We start from the raw sequence: 27,567 nt of genomic DNA, 5'->3' as shown, positions 1-27,567 counted from the left end.
TGTTTCACATTGTATGTTGCAGTAGCAACTAAACTATTCTGCGCTCAGGTTTTTTTAAATGAGAAACCAAACTGGAAACTCCAAGTAAACAGAACACAGCTTAAATGTAGTCAATAAATTCATTTATTTCATTATGAGACTGCTGCAAGATTATTCTCACATCAGTGAATTTATTTAAAGATGTTGTTTTTTTTCTTGTGTACAGTTTATATGGTGTAAAGCCTAATCCATTGGCAGAACATTTTGCTAATTTTAAGAAATTCTTAAAATTAGCAAACATTTGTGCCAAAGTCTTCTTCTGCCTTAATTGTTCTAGAAGCTGAAAAAATGATGCAGTCTCTCTCCACATAACCTCACATGATTCAAATTCACTGTTAACAGCAAGGGGCGCTATTCTCACAGTAAATTAAAGGCAAAGGTATTAAATTCTAGGGGAACCAGAAGCAAAATTTGGTAAAACGAAATAAACATTTACCCCCAAAATAACATTTTGAATGAAGTTTTCTGAAAGGCCCAAAATACTATATCTGATTACTTTAATAGTAACCATGATAAAAATGTTGTTTTTGGGGTTTTTTTTATAATTGAAATACCTGATTCATATCTGCACTTCATACCAACACCACCAGGCAGCAATAGATGACCGTTCTACCTACAGCAGAAAAACGTCACAGGCCTGGTTTTCAAAAAAGCCTTGCAGCATTAAGATCTTACCTCAACCCACTTAATAGCAGTGAACAGCTGAATAGTTCATATCAAAGTTTGTTAGTCTTTCTGGAATTCAGGGACGGTGTTCCCAGAAAAAGAAATCATGTCACCTCCTGTCACGTCCTGATCTTACATATCATGGGTCAGGTGGTCAGGTGAAACTAAAAAAGCACTCCTGTACCAAAATACTTCATGAAGATCAACAGAAAGCACCAGAGTAACATCCACAACAGCCTTCTGGAGTACGCTATGACACCAAGAAATGACAGTTCCCATTGGGAACCTAATATCAGAGATTCTGCTGCATAGAACAGAAGGAACAAACATGAACACAGACTTCAGATGAAATTCTCAACCTTATGCAGAATTCCAGAGCTGGAGTACAGGTCTCAACGGGCTCAACTGGCTGTGGGACTGCAGTTTTAGAGTGAATGAGATCAAAAGCATTTAATTCCTTCATCCAAGAAGTTGATTTTCTTTTCAGAAAGGCATGTGTGATGAATGTGTCAAGTACTGGGACCTGTGGGAAATTCTTTTTTACCCCATCCACATTCATGTTTGACTCTAGTCAGGTGGCCACTGAGCATGACTTTGGTACTTAAGCTACTGTACCTTGGCTGTGTCACGTTATGGCCCTGCCCCCTCCTCAAACGTCTTCGTGTGTATATGTTCATCTTTGTTGCCACGCCCTCTCGTGTCGTCCACCTGTTCTGTATTATGTGTAATCGTCTTGAGTGTATATATGTCTCCTGTGTTGTAATACGTGTTGTTGGTGTTTGAAATGTGCTTCGTGAGATGTATTTATCGTTTGGGTTTGTCATGTGTTTTTGCTTGTGCGTACGAATAAAAGTGTGTTTCTGTCATCGTGCCTCGTCACCGCATCCTGCCTCTCCTCATAACGTCACAGGCTGGCTTAAAGGGGAAAATGAAGGGATATTTCAAGTAAAATGTGTACAATGCAAATCTGTTCCAGAACACATCTTACGAGAATAGTGAAGTCATTTACAATCTACACACACTGAGCCACTCTATCTTTAGACATCATATGGTTTTGTGTAACGCTCTGGAAAATTGAGGTGGTGGACGAGACTCAGGAGCAGTGAACAGGAACGCTGCATGGGCCTGAGTAATGAGGACTGCACAGAAATAACCATCACACAGGTTAATGGCTGCAATCAGAGTTCAGATGCAATCTCACAGATGAAGGAGGAAAATCCAGGACAAAGACACAGATGCCCCGTGTCCGGGCAGGCCAAAGGGCCCAGTGGGTGACTCTGTAGCCGCCTGGTTGTAGAAGAAGAAGGCGCACTGATGGATGAAGGTCTCGATGATTGTCTGGTAGGTCCTTGTGGCTGTCAGCGCATCCACTGTGGTGAAGTCGGGTCGCATCAGAGTTGGCCAGAAAGAGAGAGACAGGTTCTCGCTGGTCATCAGGTTCACTCGGTTCCACTGGCTGACTCTGGGGAATGAAATAAAAGAAAGATGGAGGATAGGAAGTAACAGAAAGAGACAAAATGCTTTATTGAACTCCTGACATGTGGGAGAAGTGGAAAATGGAAGCACCAATGGTCCCAGAGCGTTTGTAGCTAGGAGCCAAAGTTTTAGAGCAAAATAACAAGAGTCAAGAACCAAAGCAGTGACATGCATACTTGCTCAAGTGGCCCATGACGTGCTTAAAGACTTCATAGTTCTCAAGGGGAAATCTCCTCACGATGTCCTTCATGGTCTGCAGCCTCTGCTCCCGCTCATTTATCTCTGCAAAGACAGACATGTTTGAAGTCTTTCTGAGTGCTCTCTGGTTTTACGTGAACTGTATTTATTGGGAGTTATAAGCTTTTGCAAATAAGACACTAACAAAGATTATGAACCTGCCCTTTGGTTAATTTCTGGTATAAAATAAACCATTACTGTGATTCTAATCTTTCAAATAAAACCAATGCCCCCTCATTTACCATTCTTCCTGTTAGTGCTATTTCTGGGTCTGCCATTCTGTGATGCTGTTTCACAGTGAAGAGCTAGACAGGCCTGCACAATGCATCATCGGTTGTGTGTGTACACAACTGATTCGGCTCAGGAGCGTGAGCCCATCATGATTTACATCAGGCATGTCAGAGCAAAAGCTAGCTGCAGCACTTTCAGATATAGGCATTACATCTCTAGGAAACTGTCAAGAGGTGGCCTTCCAGACCCATTCACACTACTCTCAAGACTAAATAACACTGCTGATATGAAAAATCCACAATGAAAGTACCCTGAGAATTTTTAGGCTTAAGAGAATGTAGCGCCAACAATCAAACTGACAAAGTCACATTGGACAACAGTGAATGAAAACTTCCAGCTGCCAGTGAAGACTATACAAATGACTGTACAATGATCATCATCACAGAGAGATGTAGTATAAATCCAAAAGTGTTGGGAAAATTGTACTTAATTATACAGTACCGTGCCAAGTATTCAAACATCTTAAATCCTCATCAGACTTACCTGGATTACAGGCCATTTTTTAAAGTCTTTAACACAAGTGTTGCAAACAGTTTTTTTTAAATGCAAAACCAATATGCTCCTAAAGTAAATTTTCTTGCAATATTATCTTATTCTGTTGGGGTAAGTTTGTACTAACTTGGATCATTTTTGACAGCAATTCATCCGGATATATTTGCCCCAGGAGGCAAATTAAGCTTGGTTGGATTATGCTTGTGGACCACAATTTTCAAGTAGTGTCAAAGATTCTTGCTTGGATCGAGATCTGGCCTTTGATCTGGCCATTATAGGCCTTTATAAACCCTTTTGGCTTCTCCAAGGTTTTTTAGTTTTCTAACAGACTGTCTTGCAGTTTACCTCTGTATTGTGCACCACCCATCCACCCTTACATTTTAATAGCATAGACAGTCGCAATTGAGGAAATCATCATGATGCTGTCCCCCCTGTACTGCACTGCTGGGATGGTATTAGTCGAGGGTTATGATGTGTTAGGTTTGTGCCACACCTAACCTTTTGAAATTTGGTCAAAAAGCTCAATTTTTGATTCATCTAGACACAAAACTGTCACATTATTGTCCCAGCCCCTCCTTAGACGTCTTCGTGTGTGTGTTCGTCTCTGTTGACACGCCCTCCCGTGTCATTCACCTGTTCTGTGTTAGCTGTAATCATCTTGAGTGTATATATGTCTCCTGTGTTTTAATGCATGTTGTTGGTGTTTGAGTTGTGCATAGCGTTTAAGGAAGTCGTAAGTGTCGCATGTTCGTAAGAATAAATTTGTGTGTTATCGTGCTTCGTCCCAGCAACGTGCTTATCCTCAAAACATCACAAAAACTATACTTCACATTTTAGTTGGGTCACTACTGTGAAATCCTTTCCATTTATACAGGTCATCCATGACAATTTTCCTGAAGTTACAAGCATTTGCTAATTGTGACATGACAATCACATTAACCCACATCAAAAAAACAGTTCAGAACCTGTCAGCTTTCTTGAATGAGGAACACTTAGATTCATTTTGAAATTCATCAGCCATGCTTGGGCAAAGATTTGGGTAATTAACCTACACTCATTTCTACTATGAACAGGCTAATTACGCAAAACATGAATAGTGTTTACAGTGCAAAACTGGAAAAAGTCAAAAAGGTCAGGAAAAAACATTGCATTTGACATTCAGATGCTTTTATCCAAAGCAACTTACAATTATGACCGAGTACAACTTGAGGATTAACAGCCTTGCTCAGGGGCCCAAAAGTGGAAACCTGGCAGCAGTCAAGCTCGAACCAGCAACCGTCTGATTACAAGTCACGTACCTAAACCACTGAACTACCACTGCCCCAGTGGGGAACACCCACTCCTAAGTTCCCTTTTTTTGGAAACATCAGTTAGGTGATTTTACAGACAATCTGAACCTACCCTGTTCAAACTGCCTCTGCATGCTTTCCATCTCCACCTTGTTTCCACACACCCTATATATACCCTCTGTAGTCAAAGCTGAGAAAGGGAGAGAGAGAGAAAGGTTAACATTTAACCATGTGGGCAAGAGGAAACTGAATTTTTCTTTTATATGTGTTCATATTAAACACAATAAAAGCACTAAAGCATAGTTTTTTCTTGATAATCTCGCTTCCCTGTTTTTCTGTTTGCATGCAAAATCATATGTTTTGTACACTGGGCAGACATTATGTAAGATGTTCTTCAGTGGTAGACTGGGGAAAATTGGATCCTATTACACCATTTAGAAATTAACAGTGATGCAGTACTAAAACAAAAAAGCACCTAATAATGCTAACGGATAACTTGTGTTGTTTTATCAAAATTATTGAGAAACAAATTAAAAATGTTCAGTTTTTTTGTATGAAAAAAGAGAGCATTTCTTGAATGTTCTCAAGGAAATCTACATAAAATTAAAAGCTGTGATACGTACTGCTTTCTATGCAATGAGATACACCTGACAGTTACACTCATATACACCCACACACACAGTGAGATGGGTCACTCAGGTCCAGAGACATTCAGATCCTTACTTGCCAAAATAGCACGCCACAAAAAATAAACACTTCCAAACAAGTACTTCTCAGCTCCTCAGCCTCTGCCCTGGGTACATAAAACCTAGCGCAATTTAATTTTGCCTGATCTAAAGCATTCAATTCAGCTAATGCCATAACCTATTATGGTTCAGCAGAGTCCATAATACTGGGTCTGTAACATTGCCTGAACATTGAAAACTACTCAAGTTCTGCCTTGTGCAGAACTTGATCTGAACACTAAGAACTCTACAGTGGCACTTGAGTGCTGTGTCTGAGTGTGTTTGCATGTCCAGTCTCTTATACTAAAGACACCCTTTCACTTGAAAGAAAACAGTGAAATAACATAAGCTGTAATATTACCTGGGGCCTCAGTGAAGCAGATGCATTTGCCAATGAACAGTGGGATGGGTCGGTCAGGCGACACAACATTTACCAAAGGCACCCCAAAGTAATTACTCTCCAGAGGTTTAGAGATTGAGTGGTGGGGCATTAGCCTGGTTTTCTGGAGAGCAAACGTATAAATAGACATTTGGGTTTAGTACATTTGAACCTTAAGCTTAAAAGGTATTTGCAGGGTGGAAGCCTGCTACAGTACAATAAAGAAGTAAAAATAGAGTGTAAAGTAAAGTAACGTAAAGCAGTGTGTAATTAATTTATTTTGCCTGGTCGGCGAAGGCTCTTCAGAATGTTCTTCTTCTTTGGATCATCTATTTGCTCAATAAGTGTTTCTCCCTTCAGTGGTGTTACTTCATCCTCCTTTGTCTTCAGAAGCTGCTGAACTTGCCCCATCGCTTGGAGCGATCCCGGTAAAGCCGAGGCTTCACACCTGCCGCAGAGAACTTGCGCCAATGCTCTAAAAAGCTGCCATCCCCTTTAGCTGTCAGAGCCGTAACCACCTCCATTAGAGTGCATCCTGTTGGAGTTATGGATGGTTATAATCTTACCCTGTGTGCTGTCATGAGGCACAGAGTAGATGTTCTCTTCATGGCTGTGTCTCAGTTTGGTAACAGCATCCATAGGCTCAGCATAGTCAGAAGGATCGTAGACAACATCCCCACCAAGAGGCCAGGTCACATTAGAAGTAAGATACCACCGATGGCTGACTGGATCTGTATAGGGGTTAAAGTTGTGCTTTCTAAGGTCAAATGTGACACTAGGTCTGGGCCTCACTTGTAGAGGGGCTTTGTGGTTCATCTTATTTTCAAAGGTGCTAAGTTCAGAGATGACAGAGAACATGTCAGCTGAATCCAGGTCAGACAGTCTGAATCCACTATGAGAGGTGAATGTACCATCATGGCGGGGATGCTTCCGTGTCCGCTTTAGAGTCTAACAGCATCGTGACAGGACTAGGGGAGCCACAATGAGGTGAATACACATTCTCATTTGTGCTACAGGCCTCTGCAACATTATCCTACATGTGTGTGGCCTCAACAAGAGTTCTCTTCTCCACCACCTCCATTAAGGAGGGTTGTAGGAGGTCTATTCTGTGATGTCCTCCAACGACTCCTCCTGGTCCACAGACCACACTGGCAAAACGGCTCTCAATTTCATGTGCTAGTTCCTCACTCTGGACCAGTAGTTCTCATGCATAATCAGAGTCTGTGAACTCTGCCTGGGTTTCCCCTACAGTTAGCAGCTGGACTGGAATGATATCGGGAACCTCACAGAGGAAGGCACACAACGTTTCCAATGAGGCCTTACGACAAGAAAAGTAAACACCTATATACCCATGTACCAGCCAACTCTCATACATGGTAAAGGAAGCATGATAGGACAGCAGAGACAGTTCTATTGTCTGTCTGTGGCCACTGACTATCTGCTCCAGCAGCACTGATGTACTGCTGCAGTGGGGAGATGTTGGTCTGCAGTGCTGAGGCAGCAAGAATGGTGCGAGAAGTTGATCTATGTCATTGGAATCTCCACACATTAGGCACATGACAATATGCAAGTCTGCCTCTGGACTCTAATCCTGCTGTAAATCTCTGATGCTTGGAGGCAGAGCGGGTGGAAGCAGGGAACTGCTACAGAACACATTTCTCCTAGAGTCCTACAGACCCCTTAAGACCTGGTTTATCTGTCTTTCATTCACATTTCACCCATATCCTGAACCAGGTGAGGCAGGTTCCAAAAAATGACACTGAAGTCTTAGAGCTACCTTCTGGCCCTGGGAGATTAGGGTTTGGGCAGTCTCCCCACCAATGTCACCCAGTGCTTCCACTCCTCTTTTTGTGATTAACAAAAGAGACAGAGGAAGTTGGGCTATATGGTTCTCCCTTCTGTCAAGTGAGGACTCACAACTTCTCAATATTCTCCATAACATAAGGCAAAGGCTCTTTGGAATTGTACAAACACAGGCACCCACGAGGTGTGAAAGTAGTTGTATGGAAGGAGTTGACAGGAAGCCTCACATTGCCCTCAATGGGCCTAAGTACTAGCTCATACATTTTACCATCAAGCACATAGCGGTCATCATTGGTACACAAAGACCGACTCTCATTAGCTAACTCTCTTGCTAAACCATCTTTACCCAAGATAACTAGGTTTATCCTGTCTGCTTTGCTTTTATTTATGTGGGACTTTCCAAAGGAAGGGTAGAGTGTGGGGAAGCACAAGGCTAATATTTGTTCAATCTTGTTGTCAACACAGTGTGGGCAGCTAGGGCAGGTATCCTTAGTTGGGTGGTAGATGAAATGAATGTGCTTTAGAACTAAAGCATCTCTCTCAGCCTGTAGCTTCTGTAATGCCTTGAAGTGTTGCTCATCCCCCAGTACTTCTGGAATTGCTCCCATCTTTTCTTTACTTGGCTCGGCATCTACTTCAAGTTCATAATACAGCTCAGAATACTCCAACAGAAGTTCCTGGAAATCCTCCTTTGCCCTGTCAATGATCACCTTCTAGTGCCTGTTATACATGTCCAAGTATTCTGGCCCCTCTAGGCACTGGTATAAATCTTTGTTCATTATGAAACTGTGTGCTTCTTTCCAATGCTTACCAGGGGTGACAAAAGGATGCTAGTTTCATCTTGAACTCATGATGCATTTCGGCACGCCGGCACTCGTTCCGCAAATGTTCAAGGTGTGCATCAAAGATGATATCTGCTGCAATCATGTCCAGCACATCAAAGGGCATTCGTTCATTTTCCATATTGTCAAGATGCAGGGTGTCCTCCCATGGTGCATCCTCCAGTACCACAAACCAATGGTCAAAGTCCTCTTTGGACTCAAGCACCTTCTGTACCCCAGCCCAGACCATGTATCCTTTATGACATCTTTCAATGTGCTCCCGTTTCAGGCGATGAATATGCTGCTGGAAAAGCTTTTTTAGCTTGGCTGTACCTTCTAAAAAGACATATTCCTTGTATTCTGGTGATGCCTGCATGTACCAGCTAATATTGGGCCAGGTCTCACTGTGATTCTTTACCATATGGTTCACCAACCATTCATAGCAGTCCTTGGAAGAGGCAATTAGTTGACTTTGATGCTTCAGGGTCTCAAAGTAAGGTATTATCTTAGCTTTGCCTCTTCCCTTATCAATCAGCTAAATCAAGCTAAGAAAAGCTAAGTCCACATTGACATTAGATCAAGCTGATGTTTCAACAAACTGCAAGTTCTTCTTAGTTCTATTGCAGCTTTAAATTAAGTCAAATCAAGACCACATAAAGCCATAGTAGATGAGGCTTGAAATATTCACAGATTTAAAAACAAGTGCCATTTATTTGTTATCTCACTGAACTTTATTAGCCTGATATTTTATTATCTCAACCACAGCAAGTTTGTTAGGAGGTAGTAAGTCTTTACCAAACATGATAAATGAGTGTCAGCTTGATGAACTTCACATTTATTGGCACTGTCATCACGATACATTCCATGTAGTACTGGACCACTCTGCTACATGAGGTTACATCGTGTGTAGTGGCTTTAATGGCAAAAGTAGTGTTGAGCCATTAACTTTAGGAATTTAGAGAAGGAAAATGCTTTATTTGTTTGGTTATACTTTTTCTTCTCCAGCTCACTTTCTGTCAGGTTTCTGCTGCTTTTTCTCTTTTCCCTATCCATGAACTTCATTTATATCAGGCAGCCGCCCACCTCCAACAGTGTACCTGATTACAAATCCCAATTTCCCAAGCACATACTCACATGATCCTCAATACCGAACCATTGAATTCACGTGTCGCTCATTATGTGTATCTATTTAATATCATATTTTTCACTCAAGGTGAAATATTGTCTTGGGCATAACAAGTGGTTTCCCTATTCTTCTAGATGCTCCTCGACCAGGCAAACAAAACCAGAAAGACAACAGGATAGGGCAAACAAAGTCAATTGTAACAGGAAAAGAAACATTTCCATGCTACCTTTGATTTTGTCTACCATATCTTGTTACCTTTCTGTTTTCCACCTGGACTGATTTTTCACTGTTTTTTGGATATCGTCAAATTAGCCTAGTTGTTATCATGTGACCTGCTCAAACTAATCTGGCTGTGGTTACAGGTGGTGCGCTGCTGCAAAGCACTGCTGTGCTATTTTCAGGCTGCATTTCGGATTGTATCAAATCGTTTTCCTTAAGAACTTTTTACCAATATCTAATCAAGTATTTTTTGCTATCAACCTGATTCATATATGTGTTATTGAACCAGTGCCATCTCTAACAATAACAGAAATAAAAGTTTAGATTCTAATTACCACAGGGAGACATTACACTAAGCTGGTCTTGAGAATGATTTACAGTCTACTTTACCTGATACTGAGACAAGAATGAATCCAAGTTTTGTCAAGCCTGAGACAGAGACTATTAATTTATGGTCTTGTGACAGACCAGACTCATGTACTACATCTCTAGGAGTACAGCATTAATAAAATCAAAGGAACATGTTTAATCTCACTTTAAATGCATTCAGACATAATGGTGGTATTCTATATCTACTTTGAATATGAAATAGAGAACTGCTCATAAACGTTTAGAACAATAGGCTAGAAAACAGGTCCCCTATTAACATACAGTTAGAATATACTACATATTGTAACGCAGGGAGGTTAAGCAGGATGCAGGAACGAGCCACATAGAACACAATGATACGTTCATATATACACACACACCAAAGATGACATAGCTCACAGGCTGATGTAAGGTTAATCATCAACAAACACACACTATTACACAAGACTTCATATACGCACACAATAACGACAATAACGAGGCACAGGTGTGATACATGGGGAGGCGTTGCCATACAAATGAACATACACACACGGAGACACCTGGGAGGAGGGGGCCATACCATGACACTTTTTTACAGAATAAAGACTAAAACCTAGTAGTAGTTTAGGATTTTTTTAAATGCATTTCTGTAATTCATAAAACAACTAGAAAAATATTCATAATCCAAATGAGTACCTCTCAAATGAGTATTTCTCCTTGTAGGGTATTGTTTATGTTTTTTAACAAACTCTAGCACTTATTGTTTATTGCAAATATCATAGTTTAAGATAGACCTTATGTATTTTGTACTTCCAGGTATCTGCATTGATCCCTGTATTCTACAGAATTCTAGTTCATTGGTATGTTGGACTCTAACCTACTGTACTGTACTAAGATATATTCTATGAGTAAATGGCAAAGCACTTTTGTAAGTCACTCTGGATAAGAGTGTCTGCTAAATGCTGTAAATGTAAATGTACTTGTTTCTGCCTTTCTGAAAATACCAGAATGCAATACAAAGTTCTCCCACACCCACAGTAGCTCCACTTTATTAACCCCTTAGTCAAGTTCAAGGCAAGCCAAATCAAGTAGATCTTTATTGTTATCGGATATACTATACAATACTTGTATACATACTATACATGTTATCTGATATACCATATACTATGAACCATTTTAGAGTGGTTTATTCAAAGACCTCAAACCGATTTAAGCTGTCATCTTAGGGGAATGTATAGTACATAAGAAACTTAACAACAATAGTCACTTTTATATGCAGTGTTTGAGCTGTTTGGTTGGAAACATTGCTTAGTTCTCCTTTAATGAGAATGTCTCCTCAATCCTATGGCATTGTCCAATATGGTATACTCACAGTGTCACTTTCATTATGCTCCATATCTCTAGTCAGTGCATACCTCTAATGGTTGGGGTTTCGCTTGTGCAATTGTATATAGTATAGCAAATATCCACATAGTTTGTATCTATATTTTATTTTGTTGCGTTTCTATTCTACTCCTTTTATTTATTTATTAATCCTGAAATATTTATTCTGTGCTGGAGCTGCCGTATCACCAAAATTTCCCCCATGGAGCTCAATAAAGGAATCTTATCTTATTTTAGTCTTTGTCTTTTCAAATGCATGGTCTTACCTGTTGTAACAGTTCCAGGAATACAAAAAAAAATTAAGGTGATATCTCCCTCTGGTACTTCCGTCTCGTGCTTAGATAATATGTACAATCCCGTATTTATTGTAAAAGGATCAAAAAAGGAAGCGCATATGAGAACTTCTTCTTATCTGTTTCTGCCTTTCTGTAAAAGACAGAATGGAGAATGAAATACACACCCACACTCCTCCTTAATTTCTTCTGCAGCCTGAATTGTAGTGAATAAGTTCATGATCTCTCTCCAAGTCATGCAATAAGTTTCCCGGAGAAAAAAATTATTTCAGTGAGTTTCAGTTTTCTCGACCTAAAGTATTTACCCAGAATTATATAACATTTTGTACATAAAGTCAAAGAAGATCAATGTCATTCTAATGGGAGTTAATATTATTACCAGAAAATGGCAAACAATGACATTGCTTCATTTATAGTTGTTATACATGTTCAACTATATTTCTTCTTTTTTCAGATAAAGCTCCTTGACGTGAATTAGGTATGACATAAAACAACTTTAGAAATGACAGAGTGTTGTACAAATATTTGCTCTAGTGTCTAGATGAAAACATCTGACACTTCCCAGTTCATGAAGGGTCTGATAATTATCTGATTGGATGATCTGTTCAGTGTATTTGAAGCACGAGATATAATATTTCAAAAGTTCTACCAGGGTAATCAAACTTGTTAGACTGTGAAATTACGATATTATGTCCCTGCACTGCTATGTACAATCAAAGAACAAGTAACCATAAAGTATCTCAAAGTGGAGGAGGTGTAGATGAATGACTGAACCTTCAAAGCAGTCTATATTGAACAGGGGTCCTGCACACTGCATCTGGCCTAAGGCATCTAAGAGACGAGTATCCCAGGAGATGATGCTGTACAGCACCTCCCTTTTCCCCTACAAACACAAGGGTGATTATTTTACACTGATTTTACACTGGAAATGACCAGCATGAGGACACTGGAAAGAGGTCTTGACGTGGATCTTGGCATGGATGACGCCGCCCATCCTGATGCAGCTCTTGTCCCCGGCACGAGAGACGCCGTCCATCCTGATCCAGCTCCTGTCCCCAGTGCGAGAGACACCTCCCATCCTGATCCAGCTCCAGTCCCCGGCGAAAGAGATGCTGTGCTCTCGAACTTCTTTGGCCATACTTCGCAGCCAGTGACCTATCAGGCCCATTTAGCTACTAGGTCTACACCTTGTACAATTCCTGGAACTCCTCTGCCCCCTGAGACTGCTACCCAGCCCCCATTAATGCCCCCATGTCTGTTTCTGTTTTCTCAGTTCCTGTTTTGTTATCATAGTGAAACCTGTTACCCTACCAAGTGGCATCAGTGTTCCCTTGCCAGTTCCAGTACCTGTAACCATGCCTATTGTCTATTTTGCTCCTGTGACTGTCTCTGTTGTGATGAAAATACTTACCTCTGTCTTTGCTTCTGTTCCTGTCCCCGTTCCCACAGCTGTGCCCAATCCCTATGTTTCTCCTCTCTTCTCCTGTTTCAGTGCCGTCCTCCTGTTCCGGCCATGTCTGCAGTCCCACTCCTTTTTCCCATCTGACTTCTGTCCCTCAAACTGTCCCAACTCCGCTACCTGTTCATGGTTTAGCCCACTTGTGTCCCTCAAGTTCCTGTGTCCAGATCAGCTTCCTCAATGTTCTCTGGTTCTGTCTCCTGTCCTATCTCATTGTCCCTAGCTCCTCCTTTTGGTCCTGTCCTGTTTCCCATGTTGTCGGTTATTTGTTAAGTCTGCTCATGTGTGGAGTTGTTGTCAGTTTCGCCATTGTTGTCCTTGTTTTATCTGTTTGCTTAGTTCATATTTTATTTTGCCTTAGTGTTTTCCTCGTGTCTCTGTTTTATTTGCCTCCCTTGTTCAGTTTCCTGTGTAAAAAAGCTCCTGCATCTGCATTCTGCCTCTAGCCTTGTCCTTGCACATATGTTAGAATATGTATATATATATATATATATATATATATATATATATATATATATATATATATATATATATATATATAGACCACCTAAATGAAAACTATGACTAAACTACTCAGATCAGAAGGTGTTTTAGATTAAAACATGTGGGGGAAAAACACAATGACTGTTAACAAACATAAAGCTCTTTCTGATTGTCACTTAAGCAATAAATTGTGTCCCCCTGCAGAGTACTGTGATTGAGTTGCATATGGTGTGAAATATCAAGTGTCATGGGTAGCTTCTGGTGTAAAATGGGATTTAAAAGGGGAAGTTAAATGTATCCTCTGACTCCATCAACTAGACAGAGATAGAAAGTGCAAACACCCCCCCCCCCCATAACATTTGTTTGATTGTGTTTATGCTTAATGTTCCAGGATGTGCCCTCTGTCTTAAGACCCAAATCATATAAAACAAAGAAATTTGCACATGAAAATTGGCCATTTGGCTAAATAGGCCTCCCTTACATCATAATATAATAATGATGATTAATGTATTCTGGCCCTGTTATATAGATACATAAAAGTAACAGTAAATGTAAACAGTGTACATAGTAAAAACATATTGGAAAAGGGATAAAAATAAGATTTTACTGGCAGTGCAAAATGTAGTTTAAAACAACACATACAAATTCACTGCCCCCTTTTGACTTGGTAGACCTCATCTGAAAGGAACTCATTCTCTTTTTAATCTCATTCTCTGTTCGTTTCTGTTTGATTCCATCCACATCCTCTTTGATCTCATCTAATTTGTTGAAAACCTGTCGTAAGAACTTGGGCAGCTTAATTGTTCTCTTGGGTTTGGGTATTTCAGCAGAGTCAGCAGTGGAATGAAGAACCGAATCCAGAGTTGTGAGATAGAACTGTGGAATATGAAGCATAAACACATATTCTGCCAGATTTTGTGGCATCTGATTGCTCTGGGTCATTCACTGGGAATGATGATAAAAAAATGGATTCCAGCTTAAGTCCAGTGCAGTCAAGAGCTTTCTTTGACTCTTTACTCTTTATACTTGATTGTGAAATTGTCGCGGTATGCTCCCCTTTCCACTGGTCAAGCAGTGGGCTGAACCGCATGACCAAGGGGAGTTCATTGTTAGTCTTGTTAGTAACCACGCCCCTGTTGTCAGCGCACACCTGTACATGGTTTAGTGTTGTGATGTCTGTGTGTATTTAAACTGCTGTTGGTACGTGCATCTTGGTTGGTGTGTGCTGACGGTGTGTCCGTCATTACTTTTGTCATTTACTATGTTTGTGTTTATGTTCACAATGTTCCATGTTATTCGTATTCGTGTTCACTGTTTATGTGAGTGCCGTTGACTTTCACGTGTGTTAATAAACGTCTATCACTGTCAAGGGAGTCTGTACGTCCTGCTCCTTGCCCTGCAGCACTTGAGCCAAAACAGAAATGAAACATTTGGCCACATTTTCAGAATTTTACCTTAATTTCCTCAGTTTAGCATAATATTGGTTCTTATGTCTGAATAAAATAGTTTGTAAGAATATACATTTCATACTCTCTGGAGGACAAGGAGTGGCTTATGTATTAAGGAAAGCATTGGAAAGGTTCTCATTGTTTTCACAGAGAAGCACTGACAACCGAATCAACATGCAAGATCAGATCTGGACACTGCCCACTCCTACAACACCTGTAAATCACAACACCTATGAATTTGGGGAATTGAGAATTGGAGATCTATTGGATTATATCAACAATTTCTGAGTTGAACCTTCAGTTTCAACTTGTCATCAACAACACTCTGAATGAACTCATCATAAAAAACACTGAATGAATTATCATAAAGACACATCATCATTCCTCAAGATCTTTATGATCTTGAAAAACTGAATCCATGCAACAGACTGCAACAGGTGCACAAGAATCTATTGCTGCAATTCTCAGAATATCAACCAGGAGCCTGAAGCTTCTGGCCGCTCAGTTGAAAAATATGTAATGTAAATACATGTAAATATAAGCTTTTTCCTTGATTTTACTCTCCAGTGTTGGCATGGTTTTAGTTTTTAAACTGTAAAATTATACAAATTAAAGTTCTGTCATTGTGTGTTAATGATGTATGTGTTCACTGATGATGTTTTCTTTGTACGTTACATTATTCATACTATTATTTTTCTTGTCTTCTTCTTCCAATTGGTTTCTTATTAAACGTTTGTTAATGTTTACCTATGTTTGTGTACAGTTTTGGTATAGATTCATATCGCTTAATGTCATTTAAATCACATTTGATACTGTTCATAAATGATGGCTGATTCTGGAACATCATCCAAACAGTTTCTAATAGTAAAGTTTCGATTTCTGATCAATTGTCTTAAATTTATACATATTCATTCATGATCTTTGTTAATATCATCTTGATCTGGGGCCAAGTTTGGTGAAACACCCCTGGCTACATCCAGAAATGCAAGACACTTTCTCACAATAAACTGCAACAAAGGAATGAAATGCTCGAAATTTACCAAAAAACACTGCATTCAGAGTGGGATTTCTGGAGAATGGTTGCAAATAAATGGCTGAAAATTGGTATGCAGGTACTTATATTAGTGATTTATTTGATTATGCCAAATTGGGTCCCTGTGGGCATGCTAGAGGGCACAGGTGCGATAGGAGTTAATTAAAAAAAAACAAAACTAAACTTTGCAATGCAAACCAGGTGTATTATTTGCAAACACCTTTAAATACAGTCATCGGGGCTGGCATGCAGACCAGTAGTAATCTTTCAAAGTTTCAGGTCAAAGAAGGCCTCAGGAAACCAAAACCAGCCTCTAAAAAAGTTGTGTTCATACCTGTTGATTCATCCTTTGAAAATATCTGGAATTTCCTATCCTTTCTCAAAGCCATCATTTTCTAAGAGATTCATATACTTGTTCATCAATAACCATTTATGTTTAAACCATCCCTTAACTGATGATATAGCTTTGTAAAATGGTTTACTAAAGACATTTTTTATTCATTAGTGTGACTTAGAAGTAGATTAGATCACATTTTACAAGCCAATCAGGCCGAATCTAAGGTAATTCTGCAGACATTTCATTGTCTTCACTTATAGTTTGTAGCACTAATTTTTTTGGTACTCTCAGTTTCTGTTCATTTAGTGTTTTAATATACTGTATGTGTAAGGGTTGGCAGCAGGCCAAGGCCCCCTCCAGCCACCAGAGGGAGGCCTCGAGTCAATCACACCAATAATCAGGCTTAACACCCAACAGGTGGGTTAGACCTTATAAAAGCCCAGTGACCCAGTCATTCAATGTTGGATCTTTGCTAAAGTTTTGAGCTAAGTGCCTAGCTGGTAACTTCAGGTATTGAGGTCTGTGAGCCCTCTTGCTACACCTCACTTCTTGTATGTGTGGGTGTTTGTGCTTTTACACATCTTCTCTCCTCTCCAGTTTTCCCTCTCAAGTCTGTCTCTCTCCTGAGGCTTCCCTTAGCCATTCAAGTTCCTCCCTGTTTTCTGGCTTTGTTTGGGAAGTTTTAGTTTGGTTTTCCACAGTGCATCGGGGTTACCATTTCTTCATGTGGCATCCTTTGTTCTCCCTTTTTCCACGCTGGGTGTGGTGTTTAGCTTTTTTTTCCTTTTGTTTTACCTGATCCAAGATCTAACTGTTTTGCACACGGGCCCACCATTGTTAGAGCGTGGTTGCTTTTCCAGTAGGCTATTGGTGTCGTCACCTAGCTGACCTGCTTTCAAGCCCACCTTACACTGTTATGGGATACATTAGTGGCTAATGGTGATCAGTATCTTCAAACATGAAATAAAACCACTTATTAAAAGTAAAATCCATTTATTATTAGATTGTATGTTATAGAATTAGTTTTTGCAGTATCACTGCATTTCTTTTTTTTTAACACATTTCATTATAATAAACTCATGTCTACTTCAAAATAATAATTCAAAAATTCTGCTTTCACACTATAAACATTGACATTTGTTTTAAGCAATTGTAAGTATTAATAATGGCATGTAGGTTATCTAATTCTATTGAACATCTCTGTACTTGGTTACAAAGGCAGCCAGTCCCAAATGGTTAAAGCTTCTAATGAAATATTTGATTACACCTTGCTGGGTTCAGACTCCAGATCTTTTATTAAGAACGGCTGCTTCTCTTTAAGTATTTTATAGAATTCATCTTTCATGTTTTGGCCTCCTGACCTAAGTGCTTGGTTTAAGATCCTCATTTGCTCCTGTGGGGTTTTTTCAGTGTGTATTTTGTCATATGTTTCATCAGTAATCATGTTTTTGCTTTGCAGACAGTCTGCTATCTCCATTACTGAGGTGACTCGACCGATGAGCTTGTCCATGTATTTATCCACAAAGTGTACTTCTGAAACACAAAGGCCCAAGTCACATTCATGTGTACAGATTAAACTTTATTCTAAAGACATCATAAGTCAAATCCCATTTATTAACATTATACTGGCCTGAAAACTAAATGTTCCTAACTTACATGGACTCAGCTTATTGCTCTGATTGTTGCCTGCAAATAATGACAACTATAGGCTGCAGACTAGAAAGTCTAGAGAAGACTAGTTTGCACATAAAAAATACTAGACAGTAATTTGTATCTTGGTAACTATCAGTTTTAACTATGAGTTTGAGACTCAATAATACTGAGAAACTCCCAGCAAAGAGACAACCTGACAGTTACAGTCTCAGATGGTCCTAATTTATACCAAGTAGTTTGTTTAGTTTATTTATTCCTGTAGTTTATTAAGAAGCATCATACCTGCTGGCATTTTGAGTGGGGTTTTCTCTGCAATCTGACCTAGAGTGACACAGAGAGCATCTTGTTGAATGTCCGAAACACTATAGGCTAGTTTCCTAGACACAGATTAAGTCTACACATTGACCGAAAGAAGAGCCAGTAGTGAACCTTTGGCACTGCAATTTATCCCAAGCTTAATTAATATATCTGGGAAAACCAGCCCTATGTTTGTAGGCCAAGATTTTAAAAAATAAAATAAAAAAGTATTGAATATGCATGCTCCTTGCAGCATGTCAACAGTTTTAATGTAACTGTAGTACCAACAGAAACATGAAGCACATACAAAGTTTAAAAATCTATAGATTTTAACATTTACACTATTTACAGCTGGTGAAATTATTTTTCAACAGCTGCCATTCCTAGTAAGGCTCTGACATACATGGAGTTCAAATAACAAATAACTACAGAAAGCTTATTCAAAATCCAAACTAACTTAAATTTTTAAAAAGCAGACCGGAACATATACAGCTTCCGATAACTGTTACAGCAATGGACTTGAATATACAGTATACATACTGACCATATTGAAATAAATCTACCTTTTCTTGTACACTATAAAATGTCTTGTACCAGTGCTAATTTTTCCATCTATCTTTCACCAAAACCTTGGGTTGAAATGCATCTGAGAAGTGTGACTAGTTAACTGGGGGAGGTTAATAATGATCATGCCTTTAACGCAGCGTCTCACTAAGAAGTACAAACTAGAGAATTCGGTTAATAACTTTGTAAAAGAAATCCAACTTACATTTCTCCATTTTTTCACTTATCATAAAGACCTGATGTGGCTCCCACACCTCCATTCCATCTTCATCTAAAACACTCACTGTAACAACGTCAGCCTCAGAGAAGACCACAAAAGTGGGGTGATGGTTGGGGCCATAGTGACTGTCAAACTCTGCATGCTTCAAAAGGAAATTAACATTTGAAGAGAAGTTAACTGTGTGAAAACAGGACAACTGTAGACCTTTCAAATGTTTCATCCATTTTGATCAGATTGCTCAGGTTGTAGTTTACCTTTGGCTGGGGTACATATGGATCACATGATGCTTTGTATTTTCTACCAGGAATCAGCTGGCATCTGGAGCTGGTTTCAAAATATGTACTGCCTTCATGCTTTTTCTGCACCTATATAACAAGTGTCAGGATGTTTGCCACTGGGGTACATAAAATTTCCTATTTACATAACGCACTAAAACTGATCGCCACAGTTACTTCCATGGTGGTCAATTCACTGATATTCACTAGGTGCAACTGCTTTTCATTACTAAGGAGGCTACCACCAGCAAGGGGGAGTCACTGTCACATATTGTTCATGACTACATTAACAAATACTGATTACCTCTTCAGCTGGTACATTTCCTGGCAACAAGTGTATGTCCAGTTTATTCCTGATTTTCTCAATAGTCATTTCTTTATAGAAGAGCAACACTTGAGCACTGATGGGGCTGGAGTAATGGATCATGTTTTTGAGGAGGCCAAAGAGGGTGTGATCCTGAATTCTAATAATCACATGTGTGTTTGTCACTTTCAGTGGCTTTAAGGTCTCTACCTTATTAATAAAATTTGCCACAGTGAGTTCCATCTGATTTTCTTCTGTAAACAAGAGGAAAACATTACAGCCTATTCAGAGACAGTATCTAAACATGAATTGTCTTCAAGTAGTGGTTAAACTATCAGGCAGGAAAATTCCACCGAAGGGATGATTTTTCAACAAGCTGACAATTCAGAAATCATTTAACAATTTAAAAATCATTATCATTTTCCAACTTCAACGCACATGAACACTAAACCTACATAAAGGGTAAAAAACAGTTTTGTTCAGATCAGGCAAATGTGAAGAACACTGATAGCATTCAGCTGAATATACAACTCCAGCAATATTATTAATCTAAATACAGGTTGAGTATAGGAGAATAAAAATCTTAATAATAAATGCACCAAAAATAAAGATTTTTTTTGTACCATAGACTGTCTCACAGTGTGGCAGGTGTAGATGACTGACTGAACCTTCACAGCAGTTTATTTCGTACAGGGGTCCTGCAGGCTGCATGTGACCCAAGCCATCCAAGAGATGGGTATCCCAGGAGACGATTCTGTACTGCACCTCCCCTTTCTCCTCCATCTCAAACACAATGTTGGTGATTTTACACTGGAACTGACCAGCATGAGGGCACAGAAAGCTGTAGGTCAGAAAACCCAGAATACAAAAACATGTTGAATATCACAGCTAAACAGTTTGTGTTATGGTAAAAACTGTAATAAACAAATAGTACCTGTATGTAGACGTAGGCATGCCCTCTAAATGGATTTCTTTCATTTTAGGAATGAAAACTTTACTTTCTGTTGAGGCCTATTAAAGTGAATAACAGTAGATTAAAAAAGTACACTGGACTGGATTTTTCCATTTGCTGAACTCACAAACTGAACTGTGAATGTATGTATATTTGTAACGCGGGATGGGAGGGTGTTGAGCGAACACACTTGCGAAGTGCTCCGTTTATACGAAACTAAAGTACTCTGGGAAGCCATAATACAAGGGACGGTGGGATAGAATCATGTAATGTTTTTATTAACAAACAGACTAACAATACCGACTAGAACCAAGGATAAACAAACAAGAGGAACAGGCTAATAGAGTGAGGGCAACAAAGTACACACGTACACACACAGAGAGAGAGAAAGACTTACTGAGAGCAACAATGATGAACAACATTCGCGACGAAGATATAGGTAGCGGAACTAGACAACTAAAGCAACATAGATCACGAAGATATCTAAACAGAGCGCGTGGAGAAAACATATGTGAATGCAGGGCGAGGAAGGGGAAGCAGGATTAAACGGGAGATAACTAAACACATATGCACGAGGATAAACGAGATCTAACTAAACACAGAGGCGCGAGAATCTAGGACAAACGGATTCTGACCAAAAACACAATAAGCGAGAGACCGAAACAAACAGAACCACATAGAGCGAGCCCAAACGAGCACTAACTACAAACACCTATGACCAAAACAATGACCGACAAACAAGAGACGTAGGAACGTGGTATAAATAAGACAATTAGGGACAAACTCGGAACAGGTGAGGACTAAGGGGAGGAGACAGGGAACCATAGAGACGGACGAAAACCCGGAAGTAACTAGGTTGCCCGGGAAACGGGGAACGTTCCGGTCTGTAGACGTGACAATGTTCTAGGTTTTATATTTTGGTCTAGTCTTTGGTTTTCCTGTACTGACTCACTTACACACACATGGAGATTCACTACACCGGAAAGAAGGGCAATCAATGAATCTTAAACAAAATGATTTAAAGATTTCCTTCCGCAAGTATACAGATGACACCCAGCTCTATATGTCTTTAGCTACTCACCCTCAAAGTTCTGTTTGGTATGCTAGTTCTCTGATTGTCTAGAGGACAAATCCTGGATTGGTTACAGTTTTCTTTCTCTAAATGAAGACAAATCTAATGTATTTGTTATTGGGAATGATAAACTGAGAAATGTGCTGGCTCAACTGTGAAGGATAGAAATGCAAAAAACCTGGGTGTTACTTTTGACAGTGACATTAACTTTAACTTAAAGAACCATACACAAGCAAAATTTCATGATGTTGCCAAGATGTAATATATTCATTTGTATTAATGCAGTGGAATAGCTTCAAAATATGCTCAACACCCTTGTAATATTATCCAGTACCTGAAAGAACCCAAATAGATAATTGTATGGTACTGAACTAAAAGCATTACCAAGACCCAAAAATACCAATTGACCCCTTGCTTTGCTGACTGAATCTCCAGACATCCTGAGAAGCCTGGGATCCCTGTCTTGGACGTGTTTCTTAGATTATTAGCTTTTAGTACTCAACCAGCCTCCATTCTACCACACTAACAAACATCATTCCCTCCACATTAAAAAATAAAATCTAGACATTTATCTATGGTTAGAAAGCTTGTGCTTGTTTATGACTCAAAGTTAATGTTACTGTAATAGTAACAGCCAGGTTTTTGACAAGTCCAAATCTTTCTCTTTTGGTATTAAGATTCCGTCTGCTCTCTGCCACTCTTTTGGGATAATTCCTTTCTTCCACTCTACTTCCACACCCATAAATACTTTAGAACATCACACATCTTTTTACAGTCAGTACGGAACCCCATTAGACCCCGATGCAGGGGCAGCCTGTACATGATGCACCATATATTACAATTCCTTCTGGGAGGACTGACATCCATCTCCCATTCTATGCCTCATCCAAAAAAAAAAAAAATCCATATGGGGTAGTTTACATATGATTGGTTAGTATGTGGTCTAATCAAAATTTCTCATTAGTGTGTGGTTAACACCTAGCCTGTAGCATACTCGCTGTAGCATACTGTTGTTGTCTACAATGCATTATAACTAAAGTTTGAGGACTCTTAAGCTATTTTGAATGCAAAGAATAATTTAACATCGCACTTCTGGGGTGGGGGGAGAGAAGGGTGCAGAAAGGTCAACCCACTTTATGCAGTGCACACCACTGATAAAAGTCAGAGTGAGCATATAGATCCTGAAGAATTTCCATAGGTCTATTATAGAAAGTATTATAAAATATTCTATCAGTTTGGTGTGGGAATTTGAATTGTTCTGATCAGATTGTTTTAAACAGAGTTATACTTGCAGCAGAGAGGATTACAGGTGTCAGCCTTCCTCATTTATAACCTCTGTAGACCACATATATTTGCAAGTAAAAGGTTTTATCCTATTATGGTAGAACCTTTAAATGCTTTCAGATGATTGGAAGCATGTGTGTGTTTGTGCATTGTAGCTTCTATGTTTATATCTAACCAGACAGTGTCCCAGCAGGGATGGATCATTAACAATTGTATAATATGTGGTTGTCTATACTGTCAGGTTAGACTGGGAAAGGACTGGACTATTAGTGCTCTATAATAAACCATCTTGGGCAAGGAAAAAGAATTGCAGCATTAGTGAGATGCAAACTTGAATAGCAAACTATTTATTTTTAATATATACAAATGGCAATTATAGCTAAAGCTAAACTGGACTGTACACAATTTTATGAAGAAAATATTTGGATTTCTTGGTTAATGCTCTTCCTCTTTTTTTTTTTTTTTTTTTTTTGCTTTTTTTGACAAGTTAGGATAGAATTCAAATAAGCATAATGACTTTATAGTATTTTTAATAATTCTCTAGGTTAAAATGGTGCATATGTATTGTCTCTTCATAATAAGTTGATATTTATGCTCATCTAACAACCTATAGTACTGCTAGCAATGTCAAGTTTTCAGTTTCTATAGGTTTGATAAGATAAGTCAGTGCAAGAAAGAAAACTGTAAAAGTTTATTAGAAGTCATCTAATACCAAATGTTTCTCAATGTAGAGTTCTGGGAGAGTTGCCCTCTTACTTACTTTGTTAAAAGTTACATTTCCAGTGCCAGAGAGTTGCATTGATGATAAGCAAGTGCCCATTGTAGAAGTCCCATTATCTTCAGAATTTTTCTCTGCTATATGAAATGCAAAAGCAAACAAAATACACTAATATTAATAATTTCCAACAGACAATGCATTGTGCATTGTCATCTGTTGGAATTAGCAATTTTAAATGTTAATGTGGGTATAGCTCAGCTGTTATGAAGGGCTTATCTAGATTTGCAATATAGCCTCATGAACACCACCTTAATGGACAATTTTGCCAACAGTCCTAACTGGGCACTATGGAGTACCAGCTTTGAAAAAAATCAGATACATTTCTAGTACTTTTTTTTTGTCAGACATTCAAACTATTTGGGTATTTTGTCCCAATAGTTTCTAAGTTTTACACGCTCCCACAGCTCCTGTAGCCCACTTTCTGTTCTTGTAGGCAAAGGTGAAACTGGTTTAAAACTGAGTTTAAAAGGGTACATGATTGCTATTGATGCATTATTGGCTGATTGGTGACTGATGATTTACAATTATCAGTTAACTATACATCTTATGTACTTTGGTTTTTATTTAATGTAACAGGCCCCTCCTTGACACTTCTCAAAGTTACAGGAACACCAACCACCAAGGGATGCACCGAGTCTTCACTAGAAGGTCTGCTAGTGGGGGCTAAGTACCTGTTGCTGGTGCCAGAGAAAACTGAGCAGGCACAAGAGGACAAGAGATGTGCCGCTCAGGCATTTGCTGATATGATGGATGCATACTTTGGGAGAGTGCCAGTTTAGTGGATGCAAGGCTGACCTGCCTAAGCAAGGACTTGGCTAGACTCATCTAAGGAAAAGTTCCCTTTTGTGATTCACAGCCTTCCGCTAGCACCTTCACTGATGGCCCTACAAGGGAAAAACGCGACCCTCTACTCCCACCCTTTAATCCCAAAGGGTGCACATAGCTCCAGAGACCATGAACTCCTTCACAAGACCTCCAAGATGGTGCAAGTGACATCTGAAGGTATCTATAGCACCCAATCCCATGGCCGTCAGATGACCTAACATTCCCTGTATTCTTCCCATTAATGTGTCAGTTCCCATGCCTGTTGTTGCTCTGTAATGTTTACTGTAATGGTTTCCTTCTTGACCCCTCCACCTAAGCCCACATAGCCTCTCAGCACATGGCTTTTATGTTATATCGTCTTGTCAGTGTTTGTGTGTGTGTGTCTTCCCTCTTTACCTTGCCCCCATCTTATTAGTTATTCATTCGTATCACCAGTCCCATGTCACAGCTCTTATTAAGTTGTATATTTAAGTCCCTGTGTTGTCAGTTGTGTTTGACCCCATTAATACTTTGTTAGAGATGACAGCTTCAAGACATCTCCCGTATGGAGAAACTAGTCACATGAATTGCTCAGATGTGATTTTGGCCCATTCTTCCACACAAACACTCTTCAAATCCTAAAGGTTCCATGGGCTCCTTCTATGAACTCTGAGCTTTAGTTCCTTCCATAGATTTTCAATTGGATTCAGGTCAGGTGATTGACTGGGCCATTCTAGCAGCTTTATTTTCTTTCTCTGAAACCAATTGAGAGTTTCCTTGGCTGTGTGTTTGGGATCATTGTCTTGCTGAAATGTCCACCCTCGTTTCATCTTCATCATCCTGGTAGATGGCAGATTTTTATCAAGAATATTTCGGTACATTTGTCCATTCATCCTTCCTTCAATTATATGAAGAGTGTGAGTGCTGTATGCTGAAAAACAGCCCCACACCATGATGTTCCCACCTCCAAACATCACTGTTGGTATGGTGTTTTTGGGGGGATATGCAGTGCCTTTTGATCTCCAAACATGGTGTGTATTATCGCATCCAAAGAGTTTAATTTTGGTCACATCTGACCAGACTATATTCTCCCAGTATTTCACAGGCTTGTCTAATGACATCTCACAACAGAAAGCATATGCAAGCTCCTCCAATTATGCTTAACCACCTACTTCAAATTTGACAGAAATCTATAGTGACCAGTATTCTTTAGGCCATTTATCGCCAATTGTGTCCATTTGAGCTAACCTTTTAAACATGGTCAGGAACTGTTCTGTGGTGTTCACCATGCAGTGTATGTTGGTGTTTGTACTTCTTGCCACATTTATTCTCTCATTCTTTTGTTTATGCTTATAGCCTGAGTTTCTTAGGATCCGTGTTTGCAATTTCCCTGATAACTCTTCCCTCTCACTTTGCCTTTCACTTTGTTCCCACTTGCACTTAAACAAACATAAACTCATTCATAGAGCCATAGTTCATTCATACATCCATAGTTCAAAATAAAATTATTTTAAACTTTTAAAGAAACTTTTAATAAGTATGTTATCAGGTGTAACAGCAAAAAGGAAATGACAGTACACTGGTGGTCATTAAAGTTGCACTGTGTAAGAAAGAAAAGTTTGCACTATGTAACCAGTATGCAAACTCTACTTGAAAATAACACTTAATCAAGATTAAACTACAGGAATTCAGAGCTTTGAAGGAGGAGCAAAATGAAAGACTGTTTATGAACTATTTATAGTTTTATATATTACTGATTCCAATACATTGTAAAAGATCCAGTCTTTACTGTGCATGTCTACTAGGTTAAACCTTAAATGTAACTGAACAGCTAACCCTTTGACCTTTAGTTATAACGAACCTTATAAACTTATACTTTAAATAGATTTGGGCAGACAAATACAGAAAAGAAAAAAATATAAGTAACATTTATATCAGGGGTTCTCAACCTTTTCCACTTCATGGCCCACCTGTTTATAAGTAGAAAGAATAATGGCCCACAAGAAAACAATATTCAGCTTTTCGTGTAAAATAGTTTTTTTCTGTCAAAAAGCTGGCTGTCAGCAATCCATTTTATGCCATCATTCGTGTGCTGGTCTTTATGTAGTTTGTTTGCTGTGGTTTCTTCGATCATCTCACAGCACAAAACTATGGCAGCCAATTCCTCAGTCATTATAAAAGATTTCTTACTCCATGCAAAATGTTTGGTGATGATGCAGCTAGCTTTGAGGGCACACTTGGAATGTAACATTATAGGAACAAACTGTTTACTTTTGGACCTGCAGTCCATCGCTTTTTCTTTCACCATCACATCAGAACAGCTGAAATTAAGTGAATAAAGAAAATCTTCCTAAATCTATATACATCACACTCTTCACACTTTAGATTTCATGCCAATTTGTATGAAACTTTTTTGTATTGTGCACTTTAAACACAAGCAAAATAAATGACTAGTTATTGTTGATGAAGTCAAAAAAGAAGCAGACTAACCATATCTCCTGCCCTAATCCCCCAGAACTAGTGAAAGTACTGTTTATGAGAACATTTCTTCAGGGTACCCTGAAGCACAGGGTACCCCAGCACAGAGCTCAAGAGGCTAGGACTGTGGAAGGGTTCTTCCAGCTGTTAACAGCATGATTTGCTGAAACCTCACCTAACAAGCCTTCTGTAGCTACTACCTTCTCAGATAGCCTGCCAGCACCAGTCTCCGGTGGGGCGAACACCACCCAACCTTCTCATGTTTCTGTTCCTGATGTGGAAGACTCCACCCAGCCTTCTCCTTCTTCTGCTCCTGTTCCAGTTCCAGTTCCCAGTGTGAGGGAGGCCACACAGCCTGTTCCAGTTCCCAGCATGGACGGTGCCATTCTGCTACTTCCTGTCCCCGCCGTGGAAGACACCACTCTACCTGCTCCTGATCCAGTTCCTGTTCCTGGCGTGAGAGACGCCGCCCGTCCTGATCCAGTTCCTGTTCCCTTTCTGAGAGACGCGGCCTGTCCTGTTCTAGTTCCTGTTCT

At 39.4% G+C, this 27,567-nt stretch overlaps 1 protein-coding gene and 1 pseudogene across 1 annotated transcript; both read right to left on the bottom strand.

Moving 5' to 3' along the window:
* Window positions 1-1,902: 1,902 nt before the first annotated feature.
* Window positions 1,903-12,728, bottom strand: LOC113568201 (annotated as a pseudogene).
* Window positions 12,729-17,556: 4,828 nt separating this feature from the next.
* Window positions 17,557-20,296, bottom strand: LOC118241592 (NACHT, LRR and PYD domains-containing protein 1-like). The gene is made up of 6 exons (XM_035527539.1): window positions 20,287-20,296; window positions 19,874-19,917; window positions 19,339-19,449; window positions 19,070-19,226; window positions 18,286-18,324; window positions 17,557-17,883 (listed from the first exon to the last, which is right to left on the bottom strand). The coding sequence occupies exons 2-6, from the start codon at window positions 19,904-19,906 to the stop codon at window positions 17,612-17,614; spliced, it is 612 nt and encodes a 203-aa protein (XP_035383432.1). The 5' UTR covers window positions 19,907-19,917; window positions 20,287-20,296; the 3' UTR covers window positions 17,557-17,611.
* Window positions 20,297-27,567: the final 7,271 nt, after the last annotated feature.

The sequence above is a fragment of the Electrophorus electricus genome, chromosome 6 (genome assembly GCF_013358815.1).
Source record: "Electrophorus electricus isolate fEleEle1 chromosome 6, fEleEle1.pri, whole genome shotgun sequence".
In the NCBI taxonomy this organism is placed as follows: domain Eukaryota; kingdom Metazoa; phylum Chordata; class Actinopteri; order Gymnotiformes; family Gymnotidae; genus Electrophorus; species Electrophorus electricus.
Note: the sequence above shows the minus strand (reverse complement) of the source record. Positions and strands in the feature narration are given on the sequence as shown.

Coding starts and splice junctions, on each gene's coding strand:
- LOC118241592 (XM_035527539.1), bottom strand. CDS start 19,906: ATGGAACTCACTGTGGCAAATTTTATTAATAAG. Junction 19,227..19,338: donor CATATGTACCCCAGCCAAAG/GTAAACTACAAC, acceptor TTCCTTTTGAAG/CATGCAGAGTTTGACAGTCA. Junction 18,325..19,069: donor AAGTGAAAAAATGGAGAAAT/GTAAGTTGGATT, acceptor GTGTCACTCTAG/GTCAGATTGCAGAGAAAACC.